This window comes from Spermophilus citellus (assembly GCF_964194105.1).
Source record: "Spermophilus citellus genome assembly, chromosome: 9".
Lineage (NCBI taxonomy): Eukaryota > Metazoa > Chordata > Mammalia > Rodentia > Sciuridae > Spermophilus > Spermophilus citellus.
The window spans coordinates 109,986,399-110,013,031 of NC_138191.1; the positions used below are offsets into that span (position 1 = coordinate 109,986,399).

At 52.6% G+C, this 26,633-nt stretch overlaps 1 protein-coding gene and 1 pseudogene across 3 annotated transcripts; both read right to left on the bottom strand.

Moving 5' to 3' along the window:
• On the bottom strand, positions 1-25,917 carry LOC308657262 (bone morphogenetic protein 8A-like). 2 transcript variants are annotated; one of them, XM_081308799.1, is made up of 7 exons: positions 25,291-25,917; positions 10,572-10,761; positions 10,034-10,182; positions 5,760-5,954; positions 5,231-5,310; positions 4,641-4,751; positions 1-292 (listed from the first exon to the last, which is right to left on the bottom strand). In XM_081308799.1, the coding sequence occupies exons 1-7, from the start codon at positions 25,829-25,831 to the stop codon at positions 143-145; spliced, it is 1,416 nt and encodes a 471-aa protein (XP_081164925.1). In that variant the 5' UTR covers positions 25,832-25,917; the 3' UTR covers positions 1-142. The 2 variants fall into 2 exon arrangements, with proteins under 2 accessions (XP_081164925.1, XP_081164924.1); XM_081308798.1 differs by having other exon boundaries at positions 4,602-4,751.
• Positions 7,811-8,790, bottom strand: LOC308656803 (succinyl-CoA:3-ketoacid coenzyme A transferase 2, mitochondrial-like; annotated as a pseudogene). The gene has a single exon. The product of its transcript is annotated as a succinyl-CoA:3-ketoacid coenzyme A transferase 2, mitochondrial-like (transcript).
• Positions 25,918-26,633: the final 716 nt, after the last annotated feature.

A 26,633-nucleotide genomic window follows, 5' to 3' on the forward strand; every position in this document is an offset into this window, starting at 1 on the left:
CAAGAAGCTTGGCAGGAGGGAGCAGTGGAAGGAGGGGTCCCCCACTACAGTGAGCTCTGAGTGCTTATGAGGGTCCCCTGCATCTGGAGAGGAGCCTGATCCAGATGGGGAGGGACAGCAGCAGCAGTGCAAATGGAGGGCCTCAGTGGCAGCCACAGGCCTTGACCACCATGTTGCGGTGCTTGCGCAGGATGACATTGTTGCTGCTGTCATAGTAGAGCACAGAGGTGGCGCTCAGTTTGGTGGGTGCACAGCATGCCTTGGGGACTGCGTCCGGCTTCATCAAATGCATCTGGCCAGGGAGGAGACACGGGGTGGGATTATGAGCTTAGCAGCCTCCTCCTAGAACCCACCCAAGCTACCCTCTGCTGCCTGCACTGGCCTGTCCTACAGGTCTCAGCCCCCAGCCCCATCCGAGACCACTCTCCACCTGCAGGCAGGCAGTTTCCACCAGGCACATCTGCCCTGCCCACCGCCCTGGACACACAGCTGGACACCTGGCACTGCTGTCCAGGCCCTGCACACCTGTTCCTCAGCTCTCTGGGTCCCCTGCCCATCCCTGCCATATCTGCTACCTCCACACGTGGGCAACATGTGCTGGGGCGCACCTGCAGCCTCTGCTTCCCCACACTTTACACTTCTACTCTATCCCCATGGGGTCCGTCATTAGCTGTGCACAGGTCTGTCCCTACACAGCTGGAGTGTGTGGAGCATTCATGGAACCAGTGGATGAGACCTAGAGCCTGGCTGTGCTCCCCACTCAACAACAGCAGCCAAGGCAAGGAATGGTCTCTGCCAAGGATGAACTGAGGCCTGAGGCCACACGGTGGGCTACGTGATGAGCCTGAGTGAAGCAGGACTGGAACCAGGTGCCAGATCCCTCACCCCCACTAAAGCAGCCTTTGCCCTCCCCAAAGAGCTGAAGGAGCCAGCGGTATCCAGGATGAGCTGCCATTTATCCTGGATCCCTCACAGGACTCACACACAAGGGTCCTGGGAGACAGCACCGCCACCTTCGAGGGGAGCCAGAGAGCAAAGGAACCTGCTTCCCTCCTGTGTGTTTGGCTGCTCCAAGGCCTCACAGTGCTGCTGACCAGGACCTGGATGAAGCTGTGTGATGCTGCCCTGGCTCCCTTCTCCTGGCCCTAATTCTGAGCCAATCTGCTAGGGAGGACTGTCACCAGACACTGTGCTAGCGTAAGGGCCAGAAGCCTCTGGAGGGATATGCAGCTGGTCTGGAACCCGGAGGCTGCTGATCCCAACTTTCCATCTACAGGCCACATGGGAGGACCCAAGAGATACCAGCCTTCTGTGCAGTCCAAGGGTCCCTAAGTGGCTAGAACCCCAAAGGACCTTCCCTGATCTGGGACATGGGAGGGAAGTCAGCACCACAGGATGCTGGTGCTCCTTGCTCCTTCCCTGAGCCCTGAGCTTCACCAGGAGTAACACAAAGGGTGATGCCCTTTAATCCATCAGCACCCACAGACTGATTTGTGGAGTGTAAGGTGTCATCCATTCAATTCTTTATTATTATTATTATTATTATTTTGTATAGGGAATTGAACTCTGGGGTACTCTAAATTGAGCATCCCCAGCTCTTTTTATTTTATTTTATTATTTTTTTTAAATAGTGCTGAGGATTTAACCCAGGCCTTGTGCATGCGAGGTGAGCACTCTACCAACTGAACTATATCCCCAGCCCTCTTTTTACTTTTTATTTTGGAGCAGGATTTTGGCTAAATTGCCCAAGCTGGCCTTAAACTTGAGACCCACCCTCCTGCCTCAACCTCCCATCACTGGGATTAAGGTGTGTGTCATTGCACCTGGATCAATTCATTTTTGAGCCACACACTACATGGAAGAAGTGCTGGATCTCAGAGACTATGTATCCTTGAGGACAAATTATATATCGAGAGACCACAATATTCTCTGAAGAACGCAGAGAAACACACTTTTCTCATTCTCAATACGCTGTGTCTGTACAGGAGCCAAGGGGAGCCAGGATTCTCCCTGTTCTCATAACCTCATGGGAAATGGATGGGGAGAGGGTAGATTCTCTACAAAAGAGTTGAATGTAGTTAAACTTCCTATTATCTGTTGTTCTGTCTTACTTGACCTTGGGCCTGGAAGAGATCAGCACTCCAGGTGCTGAACACCCCATTTGTGGAGTGTAAGTAAAGTTTTTCACAACCATTTGTCCAATATAGTAGTTTGTAGAAGTGTGTCTGCAAATGCAGAGTGTGTTAAGAAAAACAGATTCTTTTAACTAGGCTTTTGGCCTTGGGCCGGAGCTTCACAGAAATGTTTACATTTCAAAAGTAAGAGAAGAAGTTACCAACTGGGCTCCATGGTAACAGCTGGCAGGGGGAGGAAAGAAAGTGGAGAAGAAGCTCTCCCCTTCTCAGGTGTTGTCCTTGAAGGGTTAACCTGCCCAGAACAGTGGAAGAAAAAGCTGCTTTTATGTGAACTTCTGCAGACTGTGAACTCCTGAGCCCCTCCCCTTACATGCTGGGTATAAAACTCTGAAACTATCTGAACTCGGGGTTCAGGGGATTGATTGATTACAGCAAAAGCTGTGCCCTCTGAACCTGGCTGCAGCCAAATAAAACTGTTTCCTGCTATCTTCGGTGACTTACCTCGTCTGTCCCCTGCAAAAATGTGAGGGTGGCCTGGTAACAAAAGTTACCAGAGTCCTGGTGGCCAGCTGAGAATGGGAAGGACATGTGGCTGGGGGATGTTGCACAGGGGGACAGGGGGCTGATGAGGGGCCTGTGTCCAAGGCCAAGGGCTCAGACTTCCTCTGGGAAGAATGGGAAGCCCTTGAAGTCTCTTGGCTGAGAATGATGTGGGCAGGTTGGTTGTAGGAAGATCCTGCTGGCTGCTGTGTGGACAGTGGCCCCATGGGTGGGCCTGGGGGGACCCCCTTCTCTTGGCCCTCAGTGAGGCTTGCTCACCTGCTATATCCCGGCCTCCCACAGACCCCTGTGGCTCCTTCTCCTCCCCAGGCCCTGGGAGCCCCACCTTGTCCTGGCCATCTCTCCTGCACTGCTGCAGGGGTCTCATCTGTTCTCACCACTTGCAGACCCTCCCCATGTGGCATCTCTATTCTGAACGTCCCCTTGGACCTCTGTGTACAACTGCAGATGTGTGATTCACCTGCACATTCGACCTTGTGGGTGGAAGGGGCCTCAGCAGGGCCACTCATTTCCTCCGACCCTGACAACAACTCTGCCCATGTCCAGCCTCCCATCCTGGTCCTGGGAACTCTGAATGGAGCCTCATTCACCCAGTTGCTCAGCCCCACCTGCCTCCCGCCTCCCTCCCCCTGCTCCTAAGTGGGGAGGGTGCTCAGCCCCCACCATTCATGCTACTTGGGAACCACCTCCCATGACCAAGCTGCCCTCACCTCCCATCAGAGGACAAGATAGCCCCTCACTCCTCTCCCCGCCCCTTCCACCTCCCACTCCCCTGGGCCACCCCGACACTGCCACCACAGAAAGACTTCTACCCAGGACTCCAGCTCTGCTTTGCTAAACCCCTGAATTGTTATTTACTTGGAATAAAACCTGCTCTCCTCACAGGGAGCCCGAGCCTGCCTCAGTGGCCCTGCCAGCCCAACTCCACCACCCTCGCCCTCCCTGCCCTCCCTGCCCTCCAACCCCTGCTTCCTGCTGGCCCTGAACCCACCCAGCTCCATCTCAGGGCCCTCTTCCTCCAGCTCCTGATGGGGCTGCTCCCCCAGTGCAGAGTGGCCCAGTCCAGGCTCCCTCCACCCAAAGCCCAGTGATCCCCGTCTCCCGAGAACACATCTCCTTTGTCGCTGGTTTGCATCTGTGCTCTCCACAGCCTCCCAGGGTGCTCACGTTTGCTGAGCCACTGTGGGCCTGCAGAGGCAGAGGCTGAGGACATGTGGGCAGGGGACAAGTCCTGCGGAACCACTGCCCCATGCAACAGGAAGCTCAAGGAGGCACCATCAAGTTCATTACTCTCTAAGGCGTCACCTCTGAACAACCTCCTACTAGGAAAACAGTCCAGGGGATTCTGGGACCAGCATCTAGGCAAAAGTTGCAGTCACCAGAGTCAACACACACATCACACTGGCGATAAGCAACAGAAACTACGCTCATGCGAGAACCTTCTTCCATGACCTGAAGGTGCCCAGTCCCTGAGGCACCGCAAGCCCAAGACCTGAGAAAACCCAAATGGCCAGAAAAGAGCTGGGAGGGGCCCCAGGGGAGCCACGCCCACAAGTACAGAGACACACCTGGCCAGGGGCCCCACCAGGCAGGGGGTGCCCACGCCCAGGTCACGCACACGTGTGCACCTGTGTCAGGGAAGCTAGACCCACCAGGGTTCACAGGACTCAGAGGAGTGGAGCCTGCACCAGGCTGGGCAGCCACACACAGGTCTGTCTGGGTGCCACACGTGCACACGCAGGGCACAGAGTGTGTCTGGGTGCATGCTGACTAGCGTGCGCGTGCTCGGATGCAAGTGAGTCTCCCTGCAGGCTGTGGCCATGTGAGAGCCTGGACCTGTGACGGAGTCCCTGCAGGTGAAGCTCCTGTCAGCAGCTGCTTGCACCACCTTCCTGGCTGACGAGCCCCCTGTCCCCCACCCGTGACCAGGACCGTGGCACTGACCAGGGATTGCAGGATGGCATGGTTGGTGGCGTTCATGCAGGAGTCCAGTGGGAAGGAGCACTCTCCCTCACAGTAATAGGCCGAGTAGCCTCGGGGGGCGATGACCCAGTCCTGGGGGGAATGGGAGAAGGTGAGCCCATCCCCATGCCCCCTGACCAGCCCCTCAGCCCAGCACCTACCACAGGACCACCCAGGGCTGCCCCTTACAGTCCCTAAGCCTCAGGACCCAGCCCCACTCTTGGGACCCCTGGCAGTCTCCACCTGAGGCTTGAATCCATCTGGCGACCCTCAGTACACAGGATTGGGCCTCAGGCTCTGTCCTTGTCACATGCCACCCTCTCTCTGCTTTGTCCTCCCTGGCCTGCCCGCCCCCAGCTGCAGTACATGCTCCTCTGCCCACCCCAGCCTCAACAAAAAAATTTTCTCACTATAAAAGTGAAAACTTTCTCATTTAGGAAACTTAGCAAACCCAGAGAAAAGAATTACGTGAAAAGGAAACCAAAGCCACACGTGATGTCCCCTCCTGCCTGAAGGGACACTTGGGGTCTGCAGGTGGGGCTGCCAGTGAAGAAAGCAGAGTCCGAAATTACCAGCCAGCCGAGGTCCTGGAAGCTGACATAGAGCTCGTGCCGACGGCACACCTGCCGCCCGTGGGAGCCGTGAGCGTCATCTGCAGGGACAGACGGTGCCAGGTCTTTTCCGGGGTTCCTGCTCTGGGCAGGTCCCCTGGGGTGCTCCCAAGGTGGGGGACACACTGGTGGGCACATTTAGCAAATAAAGGAGCCACAAGAAACTAAACCACTGGGCCTCACGGAGCTCATCCCTGGATCCCCGCTGGTGCCATGACCCAGCTCATCAGCCTTCAAGGGCTCCCGATCACTACAGAGTGACCCGTGTCCAGCTGCACCTCCTTGTCTTTCAGCCTGGGACCTCCTCCAAGGAGCTTCCCAGCAGCACCCTCCCACTGCCGCTTCTCCTGCTTCCCTGGGCAGGCACCTCTCGCCCCAGCCCACCCTCCCCACCACACTCGTTCCACAGTCAAGCCCAGGGCTCAGTCCACACCAGCCAAGGTCCTGCCCATGAAGGAGGCCTCAGACCCGGGCCCCGCCTGGCCCTCACCAAAGATCCCTGGGAGTTTGTTGGGGTACGGCAGCTCGTTGGTCTTCTTCGGCTGCCTCCTCTTCAGTGGCCTGACTGCCCGAGGGGCACGGATGGGACTCGGGCTGGCCCTGAAGAAGGTGACCATGAAAGGCTGTCTGGAGCGTGGTGCCCGTTGCCCCAGCAGGCCAGCCAGGCCAGGATCCACACTGTGCCCTGAGAGAGAGGAGAGAGGGTCACTCATGGGAGGGGGTCCACCATGGACCCAGTAGGGACTCTGCTCCTCAGCAGGAGCTGCAGGCTGAGGACCCAAGGGGACCCACTAAGCCTCAGTTTCCTCACCTGAAACCGGAGTCCTAAGTCCACCCCAGGTCCCTGGAGGGCATGCCTGGGGAGCAGGTTGGGGGGGCCTCAGAGACCCCAGCCTCCAGCTGACAGTGACATGGACAGCGAAGCATTTGCCAGGCTTGCAAGTCTTTCCCACTCGTTGCCTCACTCGACTTTATGGTGTCCCCGTGTTTCACACTTGACAGAAGAGACACCAGGGTCACTCAGATGACCGGAGTCCACTGTTGGTGACACTCAGAACCAGAGCACCCTCCTTGGTGGCAGGACCAGAGGCCGTGTGCTGTCTTGCACGCGCACGCTCTGCGATGCGAAGTGTGATTCGTGACACCATCTGCTCGGGGCGGCCTCCACCTGGACACAGCAGGGTTCACTCTGCCCAGCGCAGCCCAAGAGCAGGGCAGTCACTGCTCGCTGCTGTGCATGTGCCAGGCACTGGGCTCAGGAGGGCAGAGACCAAGTCCCAGAGAACAAAACCCAGAGCCAGGGCTCAGCCATGTCAACTTCATTGCAGGGCCCAAGTTCACGTTCACCGGGCCAGGCTGGTGGTTACGAGACCTGTGCCTCAGCCCTAGGACGAGTGGAGCCTCAAAGACGGGATTTCACCCCCTCACTGCTACCAGCTGAGGACGCCATGAAAAGCCAGTTCACCCTGGAGGTGCCAGCAGAACCACCCTGTGCTGGACGCCCTGCATGTGGCCTCTGCTCTTTTCTTTTTCCTTTTTTTCTTTCTTCCTTTTTTTTTTTTTTTTTTTTTTCCTTACTGTGAGCAGGGGTAATAACCACAGTAGAGAAACTCTTGAGAGAAAACCCCTCCCCAACTCCCACCACTCACTGTCCTTTTCCCTGGCTGTTTTCATGAGGCACACTCCACACAGTTGTCAACACAGCAAAGAGGTCTATTTTCCAGCTTTCTAAGGTAAACCTTCTCCCAGTTGTTGACACACGTCTCCACTACAAACCTGTCAAATGATAAAGCCTCTTTGAGCGGATCCACCCTAATCTCCTTAGGTATTAGCTCATCCTGGGGTTCTTGTCTGGCTTTTGGTATGAAGAGCATGATGGGGACCTCTTCCCTCTGCACCCTCATGAAGCTTCTCACACTGAGCCACAGAAACGCGATAGCTGCTCATTTTCGTCTTTCTAAACAGCACCTATTGCTCAGTTCACATGAGTCCATTTCACCTCTGGGTCTAAGCACCAACACACACATATCCACACACACTCATTACGTGTGCATAGAAACACACACACACACACACACTCACACACGATACATTTATATGCACATTGTATATACAGGCTTATTTATTCCACCTGGAGCCACTGGGTTCTCCATTCCACACCACAGGTCAAGGACACTGGCTGCCCCACCCAAGGTCAGTCCTTCAGCTGCTAGGCCTCAGACCAGGTGTCCACTGGCCACTCGAGGAAACTCAGAGACCAACCTTTGACCTATGACATCACCTGCCACAAATAAATGAACTGGGCCTGTGAGGCTCCTTCTCAGGAATGTGGATGAGATATGTTGAGGCAGGGGCTGTGACCTGCAAGTGCTGGGCATGCACTTGGCCCAGAGAGAAGCCCTGAGGGGCATGTGGGTTATGGTGGGGAAGCAGCTATGTGGAGGCAGAGCCACAGGTGCAGAAGAAAAGGCAAGGGAGGTCACCACAGGGACAGGTGGAGTGACAATGAGCAGGGAGGGTGGTGACAGTCACACATGGGCACTAGAGTAGTCCCCACAAACTGGTTGATAGTGGCCTCATGGCAAAGGAGTCATCGCTGGTAAAGAAACAGCCCCCTGGGATCACGGTGACAGTCTGCTTGCCTGCGTTGATGACATCTAGATCCACCTCATCTTTCCATGGAAATGGGCCCAAGCCCAGGATTCCGTTGTCACTGTGCAGATAGATGAACTGTCATGTCAGGGCTGACGAAGTTGCTGGCCAGGAGAGGGACTCCGATGCCCAGACTGGCATACGTGCAGTCCTCAGATTCAAGAGCGGAGCGTTTGATCATGCGCATCCCTTGTCGTTTTCCAGCGGGGCTTTCCCATCTTCCTTGCTCCGTGGGACTAAACGCTCGGGTTTTTTTCTCTTATTTCGGCCCCTTTATCACGCGACCTACATATATGGTGGGGACAGAGATCTTCTGGGAGAAAAGTCCACGATTACTTCCACCTCCACCACCGCGACATCCGCAGCGTTGCACATGGGCACGTTGAAAGTCCTGGCGCTTTCCTTGAAGATCACGAGTCGCGAGGTCCACCCCTTCGCCAAGACGAAGTCTGCCCTCACGGCGTACTCGTGGAGGTAGTGCTGGCCCCGGAACTCTTTCACCTGTCTTGGCTGGCTCTGGATGGCCAGTCTGCCATTGGGGTAGTACCTGATGGGCGCGCCGCCTTCCTGCACCGTGCTGTAGCCGGTGGGCGTGCAGAAGGCGGGGACCCCAGTGCTGCCCGCTGGATGCGCTGGACCAGGGTTCCCTGCGGTGTCAGCCCCAGGTCCAGCTCGCCCTCCAGCTACCTCTGCTCGCACAGCGTGTTTTCGCCCAGGGGGGAGCAGACCACGCTGCGGTCCTGCTTGGTGGCTAGGAAGAGGCCCAGGCCGAAGTCGTCCACGCCCACGTTGCTGCTCACCACTTCAGGTCCCTCTCGGTGGTCCTCAGCAACGCGGCCATCAGGCCCGAACACCCCCGCCCCCAGCATGACGGTCGCCCCTTTGCAGATGTCCTTCACCTTGTCCTCCGCATCCGTGTAGAACTAGGTGCGGGACTGAGGGCTGGTGGCGGAGCGGCGGGCGCAACTCTGGGACAGCGCTGGCCCAAGCGACTGGCAGGGACATGGAGCCGCAGCCCCGCCACGGTCAGTGGGGCTCTGAGGTCAGAACAGGTCGGCTGCACCAGGAGAGTGTTCCTCTGGCCGCAGGGAGGGCGCCGCAACCCGGACGCCGCCTGGGGCGCGCTCCACGTGAGGGCGCCACCACTATCCCTACTTCCCCGCCTGCTCCCCACCGAAACCCCAAGCCCTACAGAGTTTCCTGAAACTCAGGAGCTAAGGCACTGCAGGGTGACCTGACTGGGATGGTGTTTGAAGGTGATAGCCGCCCATCACAGCTCTCTGGTGCCAGGCGCTCACACTGGTTTATTTCCACTGACACCCTGCAGTGAGTGCACCCACACCTTTGGCGAGTTAAGCTCCCCCTCCTTGAGCGGGGAATCTCAGAGCGTCCTTTTAAAAAAACCTTTGTCAGAACCTGTTATCACCCATTGCTGCTAAACTACCCCTAGAAACCCCAAACGCCTTGCCCAGCTGTTTACCCGGCTCACAGTGACCCTTGCCCACCCTCGGTCTCCTTCCAAGGTTTCCTTCCTGCCCTCTGCTCCTCCATGTGGCCCTCTCACTGGACTTCAGACAGACCAATCTTGTGCTCCCTTGGCCTTTCCATCCACTGCCTGGTATAAAGGCATGCTCCCCAAATTCCTGTATGTGAAGGAGAGAGGGAACCTCGTTTTGTGGATGAGGAAACTGAGTCTTGGGAAGGTAAGTAACCTGCTGATGTCACTGACTCACGCAGCTGGGATTCCAACCACAGTCCCTCACTCAGCCTGAGGATGAAGCCACCTCCCCCTACTGTCCTTGGAGCACAGGAACTGCCCGTGTGGAGGGCCTCTTGCAGGGGGAACTGCCCCTTCCTGGGGAAGGACACTTGGACTCTCAGCACCCCAGATGTTCCTCAGAAGAGGGGGAGGAAAAGCAGCTCTGGCTGAGGGCATCCTTGTGTCCAGGACCTCACTCTCTCTATCCACTGGAGTCTTCAGAGTGGGCACAGCAGAGAAAGACCAGGCGCCCAGGAACCAGTGAGGCCACTTTGGACAGTTCTAGAGGCCTCAGCTGGCACAGCCTCCTGGAGCCCCAGGGGAGCTCACCCAGCCCAGACCCTGAGCCTCACCATCCTCAGTTTCCACATAGAGACGGAGTCCCAGATCCTTGTTACGGTTCAGCAACCAGCGGTCACTGGCTGCTGTGACATCCAGCACCAGCCAGCCCTCGTCCCCAGCGCGAAGCGTCTGAAGATCCAAAAAGAACAAGTCAGACTCCCTGTGGACACGAAAGAACAATTAACTGATGGCTGAGGGCCGGTCCAGCTGCCTCTGTGGGTCCCAGGACCACTACTGGAATATCTGTCCTGCCCTGGCTCTGAGCTCTGTCTGTGCCTTGTTTCACTGATAATCAACTCAAAACATGGTACTGTGCAGGTGGGGAAACTAAGACTCAGTGGCTCAGTGACCCGTCCAGGGGCCCACAGTCAGGATGGCAGGGCAGGAACTGTCTGGCCCAGCATCTTTCCCATCTCTGAGGCTCTTCTCCCAGGAAGCTCCCCTTTCTTTTCTGGGAAATGCCCCTTCCCCCCAGGTGGGGCAGGACACACTGCCAGAGCCTTGACCAGGAGCCCATGAGATGGGAGGTGCCTGGGCCGAGGGAGGCACCTGTTGGAGTGCTCCTGGACCACCTCGAACATGCTGATGTGGAGCGTTGTGTTGAGGGGGTGGGTGCTGGGCAGCTTATAAATCCGGAACTCTGCAGCTGTGACAGCCTCCCCTGCTGGGATCTGGGTCAGATCAAAGCGGAACTCCTTCCAGTGGGGCTCCTGGTGGCCCAGGGCGCGGTCACGTTCCACTGGAAAACAAAGTGGGAGCCAGGTGGTCACATGTGTTTGGAATGGTTCAGGCTCCAGAGTAGGCAGAGCCAAGTGTTAGCTGCCACGACCTAATGGCTGTTCTTCAAAGGGCCCTGCGCAGCCTCCATGGGGCCAGCCTCCTCCTCTACCCATGAATTTGTTCCTGACTCTGCTGGGGGAGTGTCCTGAACACAGAGCCCAGGGACAGAGATGCTCAACAGGCCAAGCCTAAAACTCATCCAATGCCACCTTGTCTTCTTGATGGCACCAGCATCCATGATAAAGGGCAGAAGGCTCTCCTCTGGGAACTCCCAGGCTAAAGGGAATATGGACATGGGACCCAAGGCAGAAAAAGGCATTAGTCCCATGGGGAAACCTGGTGGGCAGGGACATATCCGGCTGCATTACAGTGGGACAGTGACTTCCCAGAGTCTGCCCTTGTATCTGGATGGGAGGTGGGGGAAGGGGAAAGCTCAGGTCTGACATCTGAGCCAGGCCATGAGGCCTGAGTGCAAATTATCCTCAGTGTTCAAGGAGGGGGGCACTGCAGAGGACAGTAGAGTGAGGCCAAGGGTTGAAGGACCTAAGGGCAGGGAGGGACAACCACTGCCAGAAACTATGGGAGACAAAGGACCCAAGGACAAGGGGAAGAAGGAAGGAGGGAGAAAGAAGGAACAAGGAACACTAAGGTAGGAATGACAAGCTCCCAGAAAGTTCTAGGAAGTCAGAGGGTCCCATGGTGTGGTGACATCTGAGCTGGCCTTGACAAATGGGAAGGCACATTGGTAGATGGTGAGGTGGCAGGGTGGGCTCTAGGCCGAGGGGAGTGGTGTGTGTGGATGAGGAGGGCTGGGGACCACCCACTGATTCGCTCTCTGGGTGCAACAGTGGGTCTGGGTGGGCCCGCTTTATGCGGGCTGGAGCCCTGGGCTGAGAAGTGAGGCTCTGACTCTGGCCAGTGGGCAGCAGTGTGATCTGAGAGGCACCCTGTGCTGGCAAGGGTGGAAGGTGAGACAGGCAGGGGGTGAGACCTGAGGTGGGGACTGTCCCAGCTGTCTGAGCAAAGGCCATGGCTGTGGAATAATTTGCCCAGCTGCACAGACCTGCTCAGGATGTTATATTTAGGGCAATCTCACTTTAGCTCCCTGTCACTTATGTCAAAAATCTGTGTTTCCGGAAAGCAGGGTGGGAGTTGCCCAGTGCCTTCCCTAAAACCCAACACTGAGATTTTAATTATATGTTTCTGAGTCTTTTTAAAACCTTCCGTGGTTACTGGGTTCAGTGACCACAGGTCAGGTTTTAAAAAGCACCAGGCTGAGCTGCCAGATGGATGTGGGAAGCACTTCCTGTCTTTGTGGTCCCCACATGTCCTCCCTGGTCCAGGAATGGACGGGCACACAGCTGTGCTGGGTGGAGCCAGGGGATAGGCATGTTAGGGCAGGAGCAGGTTGGAGGCTTCATCCCCTGCCCAGGGAGGAGAAATGGGATGGAGCATGCATGTCCCACCATGCATTAGGGTGCTGTGCACACAGTACATGCCAACCTGAGGGCTTGGCTGTTTCAGAGGCAGTGTGACAAGGGCGAGGTCCATGTCCCTCCCGCATATGCAGATAGCATTGAGGGCAGGATTCTGGACCTTTGCTGAGTGATTCTTGTGTGGTGAATAACTACACCCATGTGTCCTGCCTATAGACACAGTTATACACATACAACTTTGCTGACAATTTAAGTGGCTTCAGGAATGACACAGATAGATACCTCTGTTACATGGCTATGAAAAAATTCCTGATTTTTAGGATGAAATAGATTCAGGCTGTTGGCTGTCACAGGATGTGAGACAGACCGTGAAGGAGGATTCCTCAGGCACTCTATTCTCCTGACCTCATTCAAAGCATCATTATGTACATCATTATGTCACTGTGGGGTTGACAGGTGCATTCTGAGGGCTCCCTCTTGGGTCTGGGGACTGAAGGAACAATCCACAAACCTGCCAACTCTGTGGCTCCCAAGCTCTGTAGCTGCCCTCCCTTGATGACCATGTGACCTGCGTAGACTGTCTCAAAACATTCTTGTTCAACCTCCAAACTTCTGTTATGGGTTTGTGAAGTCAATAAACCAAGCAGGGATTCCAGCCCAGGAAACTGCCCAGCCTGGTTCTTCCAGGCAAGCACTAGAAGTTGGGAAATTTTTAGGAAAACAGTGAATTTCATCTGAAGTTGATAAAGCTTCCTGAGAGGCAGCATTGAAACAGATATTACTGGAACTGGCCAAGGGAAGTGTCTCTTCCTCTGCTGAACCGTATGGATTCCCAGCTGCCCAGTGGCTGCTCCTTTGGATCCAGAGAGCTGCTCTTGTACAAGAGCATTTGTAGGAACCTGGATTTTCCCCTGGTAGTGCTGGGGAAGGCTGTCTCTATTTTAGCCCCTAAGACAGCACTGAGAAGCGTAGCTGATCTGGCCAGTAGTTGATGCTCCAGGCTCCGGTTCTGACCCTGCAGCCACCAGGCCATTGTGTGATCTCAAGTCTCCCTGTCTGTGAAGTGGGGACACTTTTCACACAGAGCTGTGAAAAGGCAAGGACTATGGGACAGAAGTGGCGGCCATTCTTTAGGAAGCAGGAGGGGTGTGACCTCTAATTTCCAAACTTAATAGATGTATTGAAGTGATAGCATCCAGGCAGCTCATCAGGAGAACGTGTCTGACACTCAAAAGCCATGGGGTGGGGGAAGGAAGGCATCCACTTTTCTCTTTCTAAATAAAAGTAGGGAGTGAGAAAATATGTCAGTTCAACTGAAAGACATCTGGATGGCTTCCAGGTGTCTCCTCACCTACCTGACATTAGTGACAGCATTTAACCTTTTGGGTTCAGTGTCTACATCTGCAAAATGATCCTTTGATATAGGGCCAAATGGAAACTGTAAAGAGCCAGGTTTGTTACTGTCATTGGTAGTTGGTTATGCTCCAATAGATGCTTCTGACATATTATCCAGGGACATTTCCTTCTCAGTGCATGCCCAGCCCCCACCACATAGCCAAGGTCTGGAATCTCCCAAAGATGCCAGAACTGCACACCACTGGGAATGTCTCCCAGTTCTGGCTCAGACAGAGAGCACCAAATACAACTTGTACTTTTTTTTTCCCCCTGCAAGGTGCTGGGTATCAAATCCAGGGCCTTGCACATGCTAGGCAAGCATCTACCATTGAGCCATATGCCTAGCCCACAACTTGCACTTTTATGCACGTGTGGGAATGGGAACCAGGAGTCCTGGCTCCTAGCTGGGCTCCTTCCACCATAGTGGTCCACCACTGTGTTCACTGAAAAAAAAAAAGCATAAAAACTAAGTTGGAATTGGCTCAAACAACAGGTGCCTGAATACAGAGCACAAAATGCATGTTATGAGCCGGGCATGGTGGTGTATGCCTGTAATCCCAGCAGCTCGGGAGGCTGAGGCAGGAGAATCGTGAGTTCACAGGCAGCCTCAGCAACTAAGCAACTCAGTGAGACCCTGTCTCTAAATAAAATACAGAAAAGGGGCGGGGGGCTGGGGATGTGGCTCAGTGGTTGAGCGCCCCTGAGTTCAATCCCTAGTATCAAAAAAAAAAAAAAAAAATACTATGCTCTGAGTTGAGGGTCCACAGAGGGAATTCATGGGAAAGACCAAGGTCTGTACAATTGCTGGCAATAGAAAGTTCATCCCTGGGTCCCTGGCCGATTCTGATAGGTGTGAGGAGAGTGCCCTCTACCCAGTCACTGTTCTGAATTCCAATCATCTGAGATATGTCCTGCCAGGAATCCTCTTTCCAAGGTGGCCCTGAAAGGGACCATTGATGTTTGGAACAAGGTTTCTGAATAATAAATTATTCCCTCCCCTTTACAAAATTTGGGGCCAGAATTGCTAATTTCAAGGGTCCCAGAATTTCACTTGGGCATGTGGGAGAAGATTCCTAACTCTGTTTCCTTCTCAAGTTTCTGAAGGCTTCAATTTTCCCATTTGTTTTTCCTGGTCACATCCAGGAATATTAATCACTTGCTGAACACATTTGAAATCTGAGCATACTGTACGCAAGTCCCTATATAGGCATGGAGACACTGCAATCAAAAGACAGACCCCTCCCCCCAGGGAAGCTAGATAAAACCACATACACCAACAAGAGCAGCACATGTAATAAGTGCTACCAAGGACGTAAAGGAAGGGTGGGACTGGAAATAACCCAGGGAGTATGTGGGGGACCATTTTATTTATGTTTTTGGCTTTATTTTGAAATAATTTTAGATTATTTAGATTTCAAGAAAAGTTGAAAGATATAATACAGAGACTTCTCATATATTCTTCCTCTAATGATCACATCTTTGTTTTGTGTTGTTACCAGAGATTAAACTCAGGGGTGCTTAACCACTGAGCCACATCCATAACCCTATTTATTTATTTATTTATTTATTTATTTATTTTGAGAGAGAGAGAGAGAGAGAGAGAGAGAGAGAGAGAGAATTTTTTAATATTTATTTTTCAGTTTTCAGTGGACACAACATCTTTATTTTATTTTTTATGTGGTGCTGAGGATCGAACCCAGCGTCCCACGCATGCCAGGTGAGCGCATTACTGCTTGAGCCACATCCCCAGCCCCCCTTTTTATTTTTTATTTTGAGACCAGGCCTTGCTAAGTTGCTAAGGCTGTCCTTCAACATGTGATCCTCCTGCCTTAACCTCCTGATTCACTGGGATAACAGGTCTGCACCACCCCACCTGGCTATAATTGTATATTTTAAATAGAGAGAGAGGCTACAAACTAATAAACCAACTAAAAATAATTACCTTTTGGAGAAGGAAGGGAATAGGGACAGTGTAGAAAATGAAGATGGTCTGCTCTGAATGTTCCCTCTTTTGTAGATTTTGTAAAGATTTCTTATAAGTATAAAACAAAATTAATTCAAAATACAAGAATAAAGAGCAAACCTAAGAATTTAAAATATAAAGTGAAGCAAATGAACTAATTGGGTTTTGAGTAGTAGCTTGGTGACACAATGAAGAATTATTTTAAGTGATTTGAAAACAGTAATTTGGAGCCAGACTTGGTGGCCCACAACTGTAATCCCAATGGCTCAGAAGGCTGAGACAACAAGGATCTCAAGTTTGAGGCCAGCCTCAGCAATTTAGCGAGGCCCTAAGCAACTTAGTGAGACCCAGTCTCAAAAAAAAAAAAAAAAAAAAAAAAATGGCAATGTAGTTCAGTGGTAAAGCATCCTTGGGTTAAGTCCCCAGTATCATAAATAAGTACAGTTATTTGACTGATCCATTCCTAGTAGAGTAGCTTAAGAACAAAATGAACTAAAAATAAATCTTAAATTGTTTTCGATAGTCACATTGTTATTCTTTTTTTTTAAAGAGAGAGTGAGAGAGGAGAGAGAGAAAGAGAGAGAGAATTTTTTTAATATTTATTTTTTAGTTCTCGGCGGACACAACATCTTTGTTGGTATGTGGTGCTGAGGATCGAACCCGGGCCGCAGGCATGCCAGGCAAGCGCGCTACCGCTTGAGCCACATCCCCAGCCCCCACATTGTTATTCTTTAGCTTCTCTACATATTATGTATAATATATATAATTACAGGATAAATTAAACTATTATTATGTCAATGTTGTTAGGATCAAGTTATTCAATATAAAAGAAAATAGTTACAAATATAAGATCTAGGAATTTAAATGAAAGCCTATAATTCTAAATTTGAATTGGAAATATCAGTTTGAATTCATGACTTTTTTTCTTCTTAGAGAATATATATGAGGCCAAGGCAGGAGGACTGCAAGTTCAAAGTCAGCCCCAGTAACTTAGTGAGGCCCTAAGTAATTTAGTGAGACCTTGCCTCAAAATACGAAATAAAGAAGGGCTGGGGATGTGGCTCAGAGGTTAAGCGCCCCTGGGTACAATCCCCAGTACCCCAAAAATAAAAGCAAAAAATAAGTACTGAAGCCCACATTAAGGGGCTTAATAATGGCCAAAGGAGGGACAACTGTACTATCAAAAATAGGCTGAAACATATATGTTAATATCCATGAGCTCATCGTCTGGTAACAAACTGGTAACAAACGTTGGTCGCCCTTGGACAGGTCTCTTTGGACTTTTGCTCTGCTGACATTTTGGGCCAGACAGTCTTTGTTATGGGCAACTTCCTGTGATTTGTAGGATGTTTAGCAATATCCCTGACCTTTGCCCATTAGATGTTAGCAGGAGTCCCTTCCCTGCCCTAGTTGTAACAACCAAAAATTATTCCAGCTATTGCCCTATATCCCCAGAGGAGCAAAAATCATCCTTGGTCAAGAAACCACTGCCTTTGGATAATGCTGGTAATTGATTCATGACTTTAAAACCTGGTCCCTGAAGTCTCTACTAGGAAAAGGAAGCAGTAGGTGAAGAGGTAGAGGAAGAGGATCCAAGCGGGGACTGAGAGGCAAAGGCCCTGTGTGTTTGAGAAACGTCAAGGAGCCTGTGGTGGCTGGAATCTAGTGGTCAGGGGCCGAGGTGTATAAAAGGAGTATGGAGTGACGAGCAAGGACGGTTCATCTGTAAGAAGTTCAGTACGTTAGCCCCAAAGAACTCAGCACCCTGATTCAGAGAAGCCTTGTAACCTAGGAATAATAGTATAAAGTTCAGTTGCTGCTGATGCTGTGAAAGTCTCTGACCCTGGGAGGTGGGCTGGATGCCACTGGGGTCACAATGTACCTGTAGTTTCCAGCAACCACAGGGACTCTTTAAAATTTTTTTTTAATTGGTGCATCATAATTGTGCACATTGATGGGATTTGTTGTTCCATATTCTTACATGCAATGTAATAATATAACTTGGCCAGTAGCATTTCCCAACTTGCCCTCCCTCCCTCTCTGCCTCCTACCTCCTGGTCCCTTTCCTCTACTGATCTCCTTTTGATTTTCATGAGATCCCTGGTCTTCCCCCAACCACCTTTCTTTCTTTTTTTCCCCCTCTAGCTTCACACACATGAGTGAAAACATAAAACCCTTAACCTTCTGAGTTTGGTTTATTTTGCTTCCCATAGTAGCCTCCAGTTCCATCCATATTCCTGCAAATAATATAATTTCACTTTTCTTTACAACTAAATAAAGCTCCAGTGTGTATATACACCACATTTCCTTTTTCCATTCATCCATCGATAGACACCTGGGCTGGTCCCATAGTTTGGCCTATCTCTCTATTGAACTGAAACACTGGGACTCTTGACAACCAGCTCCATAGAGACACATAGGCTGGAAGGACATGGATCCAGAGCTGGGGACAGACACTGCTACTTTCTACAAAGCTCTGCCTGGGGAAATAAAGGGGTTCTTTCTGAACTGCCTTACTGTAGCTTTGAGAAAATAAATAATCACAGAACCCTCAGCTGCCCACAGCCTGATCAAACCACCTCCGGATCCCACGCTTCTGGGAAAGGCCTCCCTGGCCACAGCACTGTCCACATTCTGCCTGTCCACTCCAGGGCCCTGTGCCCACCACTCATAGGATGGACCGCCAGATGCCAAACCTGGTGTCCATCAGCCTGACACCAACAAAGCATTGGTTATTTTTGTTTCTTGGACAAAATTAGACTCACCCAGGTGACCTGTCTTGTTTCTCACCAAGAGTCAGATCAAAGGACACCCTCCTCCTCCAGCTCAGTGAGGCTGTCAGGAGGACAATTTTCTCACCAGCCCATCAGCCTCCCCTCCAATCCTTCCCAGCCTTGGAGGCCCAAGGGGGAGCCTAGGACCCCCTGAGCTGGCCCCACTGACTGTCTGCTTGTCTGTCGTGGCCCCTGGTACCCCCTACCTGCAGGCACCTTCCTCCCAGAGGTCCCTTGGAGGTCTCCCTCTCCTGAGTTGTCCCTTCCCACCATGTCTAAAGGCTACTTTCCGGGCTGGGGATGTGGCTCAAGCGGTAGCGCGCTCGCCTGGCATTCGTGCGGCCCGGGTTCGATCCTCAGCACCACATACCAACAAAGATGTTGTGTCCGCCGAAAACTAAAAAATAAATATTAAAAAAAAGGCTACTTTCCCCTCAGTCTCACTGAGGATCCTGCTCTGACCCCTCACAGACCCCATAATTGGTCTGCCCTCTTTCCCCTGGCTCAGCTGCCTGGCAGGACGGTGGGCTCTTGGAGGGCGAGGGCTGAACATGGGGGATGGACATAGGAGGCTCCCAGCAGTCTGCTCATTGAGCCTTCTGAGTTCTAGGGACCTGGGGGCAGGGTGGTGCCTGCTTGTTTTTCCCTAGGACTTCTTGTCCCCAGGACAGTGGCTCAGTTCCCAGCACTCACAGCCCCTTGGGCTGGGGCACAGATGCCGGTCTGGGGGTGCCTTCCACGTCACAGTATGTCTCCATCAGAAGCCACTGAGGTTTCCATGTTGCTGTGGGATTCTCCCAGCCTGGCCCCTGAGGGTCGGCACAGGCTCCCCAGGGCCCTGAAGGCGGACAGGCTAGGCCTGTCTGGCTAGTCCTGCTGGTAACAAAGGCTACGGGAGCCCCACTTCAGATCTAAGAAAAGACCCTGGTTTCCACAGCCCCTTGAGGCCCATGGAAGAGCTGTGGGATTGATGACCTGTTGATCTTGCCTCCTGAAGGGGTTTCTCCCACCAGAAACCTCAGCTCTGGGGAGAGGAGGCCCAGGTTCTTTCTGAGGTATTTTCAGCCAGGTCTCATTACTGACTTTCTTCAAGAGCTGTTTCCATAAATGACTCTGTACACATAATTACTGATCCAGTCCTCAGATGGCTTCAGACCCCAAATTAAAAGGGAACACCCGCACAGGCCACCACATCAAGCCTGCCAAGGTCAAAAATAGTTCCCAAGAGATGGGAGCAAGAAGGACGCATGGTTCCTCCAGTTGAAACCCAGGAAAGACCTGGACTGTGGGAATTTTCCAGAAAGACATGGTCACAGTGACACATCCCCTCTTGCCTGTGGAGAGGAGGCTTCCATGAGGAGGTGGGCTGGGTGTTCCTCCCACCCTGTGACTCACCCCTGGGGAACCCTCACCAGTGGGTAGGAGGCAGGCATATTCTTTGGTCAGAGCTGGGAAGGCCTGCAGGGCAACCCTGGAGAGAAGGGGAAACTGAGGCCCAGAAGGGGCCGAGATTTTGTGGAGGTCACAGGAGAGGTTAGGGTCCCATAATGTGAACTTTCAGACTTGGAGCCAATGTGAAGTGAATGGCCCTGGAGTTGACAGGTGGCAATACTGGGATGGGGGAGGTTTTACATGTCAACTAGGTCCCTAGAATGCCTACTGAAGGCACCATCCTGCAGGCAGGGCCCAGTGGAACTTGGGGTCCCAGGGGAGGGCTCAGAGAGATGCTGCACCCATTGTTGGCACCACAAAGGCAGGGAGGGCTGGCCCCACTTGTGCCCCATCCTGGCCCAGACTCCTTCCCTGGCTCTGGGTGCTCCCCACTTCCTGCTGCACCCCTGTTTCCTTCAGCTTTGCCAGTCTGCCTGAGCACCTGCCACGCAGGAGCTGGGGCACATGGTGGGGTGGGGGTGCCATGGAGAGTTAGATTTTTCAGGTTTGTTCAGGGTTTCCCAAAGACCAGAAGAAAGAGGGGCTTGATGTGCCCCCTGGATCATACAGGCAGAGAGAGACTGGGATTCTAAGAGATATGGACACAATAAAGGACGGGATTTCTATCACCACTAGGAGCCTGTAGCTCCACGGTGGAGTTGGGGCTGGGAACAGCAAGATTTATGGAAACTCTGGCCTACTTCCTTTTAAAAGGGGGTAGAGTTTTGACAACTAGAAATGGAGGTGAGTATATTCTGTGCAGAGGGTACAAAATGATCAGGAACATAGAGGTAGGGTAGAGTAGGTCAGCCTCCGTTCATTAAGTTCCTATCATGTGTCAGGCATCCAGTTGGCCACAATGCACACAAACTTTGTTCACACAAGCCTTGGAGTTTGGCTTTGCTTCCTGTATCTTAAAGGGATGGAAACTGAGGTTAAGAGACTGTAAGTAACCTGTCTAACATCTCCCAAGCTCCCAAGCGGCACACTCAGGATCAAAGTCCAGGTTTAATATATCCATAGAAAGATGTGTACAAGAACGTTCAGGGCTGCGGAAGTAGCTTAGTGGTAGAGCACTTTCGTAATGCACACAAAACTCTGGGTTCATCTTCAGCATTAATCCCTCCCCCCACCCCATGTGCGCGCACACACACACACACACACAAACACACACAATGTCCAGAGCTGCTTTATTTGTAATAAACAGAAACTGGAATGTTTCTGAGATGTCCATTAATAAAAATAAATTTAGCCAGGCACTGGGATGTAATCCCAGTGATTCAAGGCTGAGGTAAGAAGATTGCAAGTTGGAGGCCAGCCTGGGCAACTTAGTGAGACCCTGTCTCAAAATAAAATATAAAAAGGGATGGATGTAGCTCAGTGGTCGAGCAATCCTGGGTTCAATCTCCAGTACAAAGAGAGAGAGAGAGAGAGAGAGAGAGAGAGAGAGAGAGAGAGAGAGAGAGAAAGAGAGAGAAAATTAATAAGGACAAACTGGAAGCCAGGCACAGTGGCCCATGCTTGTAATCCCAGTGGCTTGGGAGGCTGAGGCAGGATGATCATGAGTTCAAAGTAAACTCAGCAACAGTGATGTGCTAAGCAACTCAGTGAGACCCTGACTCTAGATAAAATACAAATTAGGGCTGGGAATGTGGCTCAGTGGTTGGGTGCCTCTGACTTCAATCCCTGGTACCCCCACCCTCCAAAAAAAAGGGAAAAACTGGTCTATTTGTGCAATGGAATACAACTCAGTGATAAAACAAGAACATGGATGAATCTTAAAAAAATATGTCTAGTGAAAGACTAGCTAGACATAAAATTATACATTATATGATTACATTTATATGAAGTTTATAAAACAGGCCAAATGAATCTATAGTGATAGAAATCAGAAAGTAGTTACTTGGGAGACTGGCTGATAGGAATAGATTCCCAGAGGAGACCGTTATGTTTTGGTATGGTCTAAAGTTTATATAGTAAGTATGCTTTACTTCTATAAATATCAGAACAACAAAGACACATTAAAAACAGGATTCTCAGTTTAGAACCCACATTCATATTTTGACTAATTAAGCAGCATTCACTGCATCTATAGATGGACCAGGCCCCAGGATGTGAAAGCAGGAAGATGACCTGCTATGTGGCCATGTGGCCTTGGGAAAATCACCTAATCTCTCTCTCTCTCTCTGTAAGGGGGATATAACTCAGGGGCACTTTATTTTTGAGGCAGGGTCTCACTAAGTTGCTGAGGCTGGCTTTGAACTTGAGATCCTCCCATCTCAACCTTATGAGTCACTGGGATTATAGGCATGTGCTGCTACACCTGGCTCTAATCTCCTCTTTTAAAAACCAATTGTGACAGCAATTTGTAAGATGCAAAATGTTGAAAGAGATGTGGAGGTTCTGGGCATAAGCCCATCACTGAGTAGCATCTCACACAACCCTTGACAGCCCCATAAAATGAGTAGCTCCATTTTACAGTGGAGGAAACTGAAGTTTGGATGGATGGACAGGAAAGCCCAGATCACATTGAGAATAGGTGTCTGAGTCATGCAAATTCTGCCTGTGTGACTCCTAAGTCAGAATCTCTTGACCCAGTCCTGTCTGCTTTGCTATTGCTCAGGGCAGGGGAGGGTCAGTCTAGCACACCTGAAAATTATCTGTGGCTCATGCATTTATTATTTGTCTCTCCACTGAAAGGTCAGCATTGTTATGTCCCCAGCAACTAGAATTAGCCCTGGCATGTTACAGGTAGTAATAACTCTTTGTTGAGTGAATGAATGAATGAATGAATCGGAAAATGAAAGAATTTCCCAGTAAAGAATCAAAGGAAGGGGCTGGGGTTGTGGCTCAGCAGTAGAGCGTTTGCCTAGCATGTGTGAGGCACTGGGTTCAATCTTCAGCACTACGTAAAAAATAAATAAATAAAATGAAAGTATTGTGTCCAACTACAACATATATATATATATAAAGAACCAAAGGAAGAGACCCGAAACCCATGGGGAGAAGTATCATCCTTCAAGGTCACAAGACAGGCAAGAGTAGAGCAGGACTCACCCAGGTCCCTAATTTTCACTCAGCCCTAGTTCTTCCAAATCCAACAACTTCAGTTCATCACCACCCCTGTCCCTGGCTGCTGGGACCACAGGAATAAGTTAGTCTGGTTCAGGAAAGGGTCAGGGCAAAAGCACAGATGGCACCATCGAACCTGCCTAGACTGCTGCCTGTTAGTGCTGTTTGTTCCTCAGTTTCTCAATCTGGCACCTGCCTCTCCACTGACACCGGGTGGGGAAGGATTCAGGAAGAAGAGGCCAGATAGGTCTGAGAAGCTCGAGCACAGGAGTGGAGCAGAGCTGTGAGAAGGTTCCTCTGATACAGAGCCCAGGATCAGGGATGGGAGGCATCTCATTAATCCAACATCACCCCTGCAGACTGGATGAGATGCAAAGGTACAGATAATGGAGGCAGACATGCAGGAAGTAAGGGGAGGCCAGGTGGTGGTACAAGAACCTCAGGGCTGTGCCTTGCCTGAGCACAGGGAGACCAGGGACAGGATCCCTCTGCTCCACACAGTAATAGTCCCATTTCTTCATCCTGACCTAGGGGAGCTAAGGGTCTACAGGCTGTTGTTGAGTGAATGAATGAATGAATAGACAGACAAGTGGGGCAGGGTCACCAGCTCTGACCACAGCCCTGACTCCCAATGCAGGTCCTGGAAATCATGTGGGGCTTCCCAAGGCACTTGCTCCCCAAGGGGCCTGCGCTTTGGTGGGAGGCCCTTATGAGACCTCAGCTCTGGGTCCCACAGACTGCCATCAACAGTCAGGGACCTGGAGGGACAGGCCTCACTTCCTGGGCCTGATGAAGCTGACAGGAGAGGTGGAGCTGGAGGTAGCAGGGGGGAATTGGGTCAGCACCACAGCAACTCTGCTATTAGACCCCACAGTGGTTCTGGGGCCCAATCTTTGGGGTTGGGCCTGGGCCTCTAACACGGAAGAAATCCTGGTTCGTGTCTAATCCCCACATACACCCTTGGTAATTACCAGTTAAAACTACTCTGGCTGAGAGAGTTCTAGAGTGCAGTGAGTGCATCAGAATAAAGAAGGCCCTTCTGAGGGTGCCGCCCACAGCCAGGGCTGCACAAAGACCTGCTTGTTAATCCCAGATCCCAATGAGACATGCAGAGAAGATGGGATTTGGAATCCAAGGCCCTGACAATCTAGGCTTGTCCCGACTGGGCCACATAGAAGCTGTCTATCCTACTGGTACCCTTGCTTCTTTGGGTCCCTCTGTCCTCACCTGAGTGGTAGGGATGGAGACCATGGCTGTTCACAGGAGAATCAGGAGTGATGCTCTGTGTGGAGGGGGCTGGCAGTCACAGCAAGGGTCCTGTCCCTGCTCTCACCCCATCACCTGGTCCCCAGACCCAGCCTGCTGCCTGTCCCAGCCCAGGCCCCTACTTGTCACTAGCCACAGACAGGAGACAAAGTGCATGAAGGATATGACCAGCAGCAAATACTCAGGACTCTACATTCAAAAGTAGTAGGGGAGGAGGCTGTGGCTGTGGCTCAGACTCAGTGGCAGAGTGCTTGCCTAGCATGGGTGAGGCACTGGTTCAATCCTTAGCACCACATACAAAAAAAAAAAAAAAAAAAAAAAAAAAAAAGCAAATAAAATAAAGGCACACTGTCCATCTACAACTACAAAAATAAGTAATAAATAAATAAATAAATAAAAAAGAGTAGTAGAGGGAAACGTCTTTGAGATCTTTAGGAGAGGTTTCTGCAGATAGGAAGAGCCAAGCTTTTTTCTGGGGGAAAGAAGAGGGTCTAAGCTGTCCCTTGGGTCATTCACAGGCCTGGACACTCACTCCCTGCCAGGCCACAGCCCAGGTGCAGGGAGCTGTCTGTCCACTCCTTCCCCAGCCCCTCCCTGACAGCACACTCCACCCGCAGGCTCAGTGCTGCACAGGGAAGAATCTGCTATGTGAGGACTCAGGCTTGTCAGTTAGCTCTGGTCACTTTGATGATGACCACAGGCTTTCACGCTGAACTTTGTCCCTCTCCTCAGTACAGCCCTTATCACACTAACAGTATCACAGCCTCTATTTACTCACCAGTCTTCTCAGGACCAACTGTCTTCCTGGTGCCACCCAGGTGGGTCCCAACATCACTGGATTCCTAAGCCTGGGTGTGGTTGGAGACAGGGTGAATGTATCCCCTGGAAGTTCACATCCTGCCTGCCTGTCCACCTCAAAGCTCAGGGAACCTGGGCCACTTCTTAGACCTTCCATTTCCTGACCACTAGTCTTCCCCCTGACCTCCACAGGTCCTGTCACAGATCCCTGACTACCTGCCCAGGGCAGGTTTTGGCACTTTTGTCCAAGGATGCGCAAATTCCCCTGGAGCCCAATTCACTCCCAGGAGTGCCAGCCTGAGGCCACCACACCCCGGGTCCTTGACGCCATCCTGGGGCCCCCTGCAACTCACCCATGTTGACAAAGCTCATGACCAGGTCGGTGCGACCCAGGTGTCGCTCCGGGGACCCACCATCCTCATCGTCGTCGCCAGCCATGGAGTGGTAGAGGTCCAGCATGAAAAGCGGGGCAGATGCGGGCACCCGGGCAGCAGCAGGTGGTGCACGGGGCCTGGGTGGCCCGGGCAAACCGAGCACCGCCAGAATCTCACGCTGCATGTCGCGGTGTTCTCGATCGCCCAGCCGTCGCTGGGGACAGCTGTGCAGGGGGCGCGGACCAGGGCTGCCTCCCAGCGCGCACAGCGCCAGGCCCAAGAGCCAGAGCTGTGCGGGGCGCCAGGCCATGGCAGGCCGGTCCGGGGTACTCAGCCCGCGCGCATCTGCTCCGTAGCCGGGCCAGGGATCGCCCCGACGGCGAGAAGCAGACTGAGCTTTTGAGGTCCCGGAGACACAGCGGGAGTCTCCCGGGGTCACAGGGAATCCCCAGAACCCCCTACGCGCGGCACCTGTCTGGGCTCCGGATGTGGGGAAGCGGCCGCCGCAGCCACAGGGCATAGGCTACAGCAGAGACTGGGACTAATCAGTCTGTTGCCGTCGGTCGATCCCGCCAGCTGAGGACGCAGCGGGCAGGGACAGCGGGCGAGCTCGGTGGCGATCCCAGCCCGGAGACCTGACAGTTACCTCCTAGCTGCCGGACCGTCGGTGCAGCTCTTCAGCCCCGCCTCCTCCCCGAGATAGACCAATGGGATACAGGGGCGGGGGCCAGGCGCAGAACCTGCGCCCCGGAAGGGTCTGGGTTGCTGCTGGAGTTGCGGGTGGTAGCAACTCGAGGTGCAGCCCTGTGTTTGCGGGTGGGTGGGCTGTCGAGAGTTTCATAGGTAGGCCTGGCGTCAGCGTCATCGGGATGGTCCTGGGTTCCCCACCCACATGAATGCGAGCAATGCAGGGCCTCGTTTCGGAAGAACCCTGGGTCTGGGCACAGTCTCGGAAAAGCAGGCACCTGGCGCTCCGCAGGGCGTGTCCTCCAGCGCCCAGCGGGGCGGAGATCCCAAGTCCTGGTCCAGCCAGCTGTGAGACCCGCAGCCGCACTTTAGTGCTCGGGAGACGTTAACGGGCATTACTCGCACTTTCAGGTGCCATCTGGAGGAGCTGCGCAACTACACCCCGAAGGAGGGGCACGTTCCTCTGCCAGCAGCAGCCGGCCTCGGGTCCCAACTAACACAGCTCTCTGCCGTCTCTGGAAGTCCCCGCGGTTCTCTGTGTGCCCTGTTGTGAAGGCCTCCAACGCGTGCTCAATCTATTTCTCTCCATGCGCCCACCCAGCGGGCCCCGCGTGCGCACTGCGTTCACTACTGCT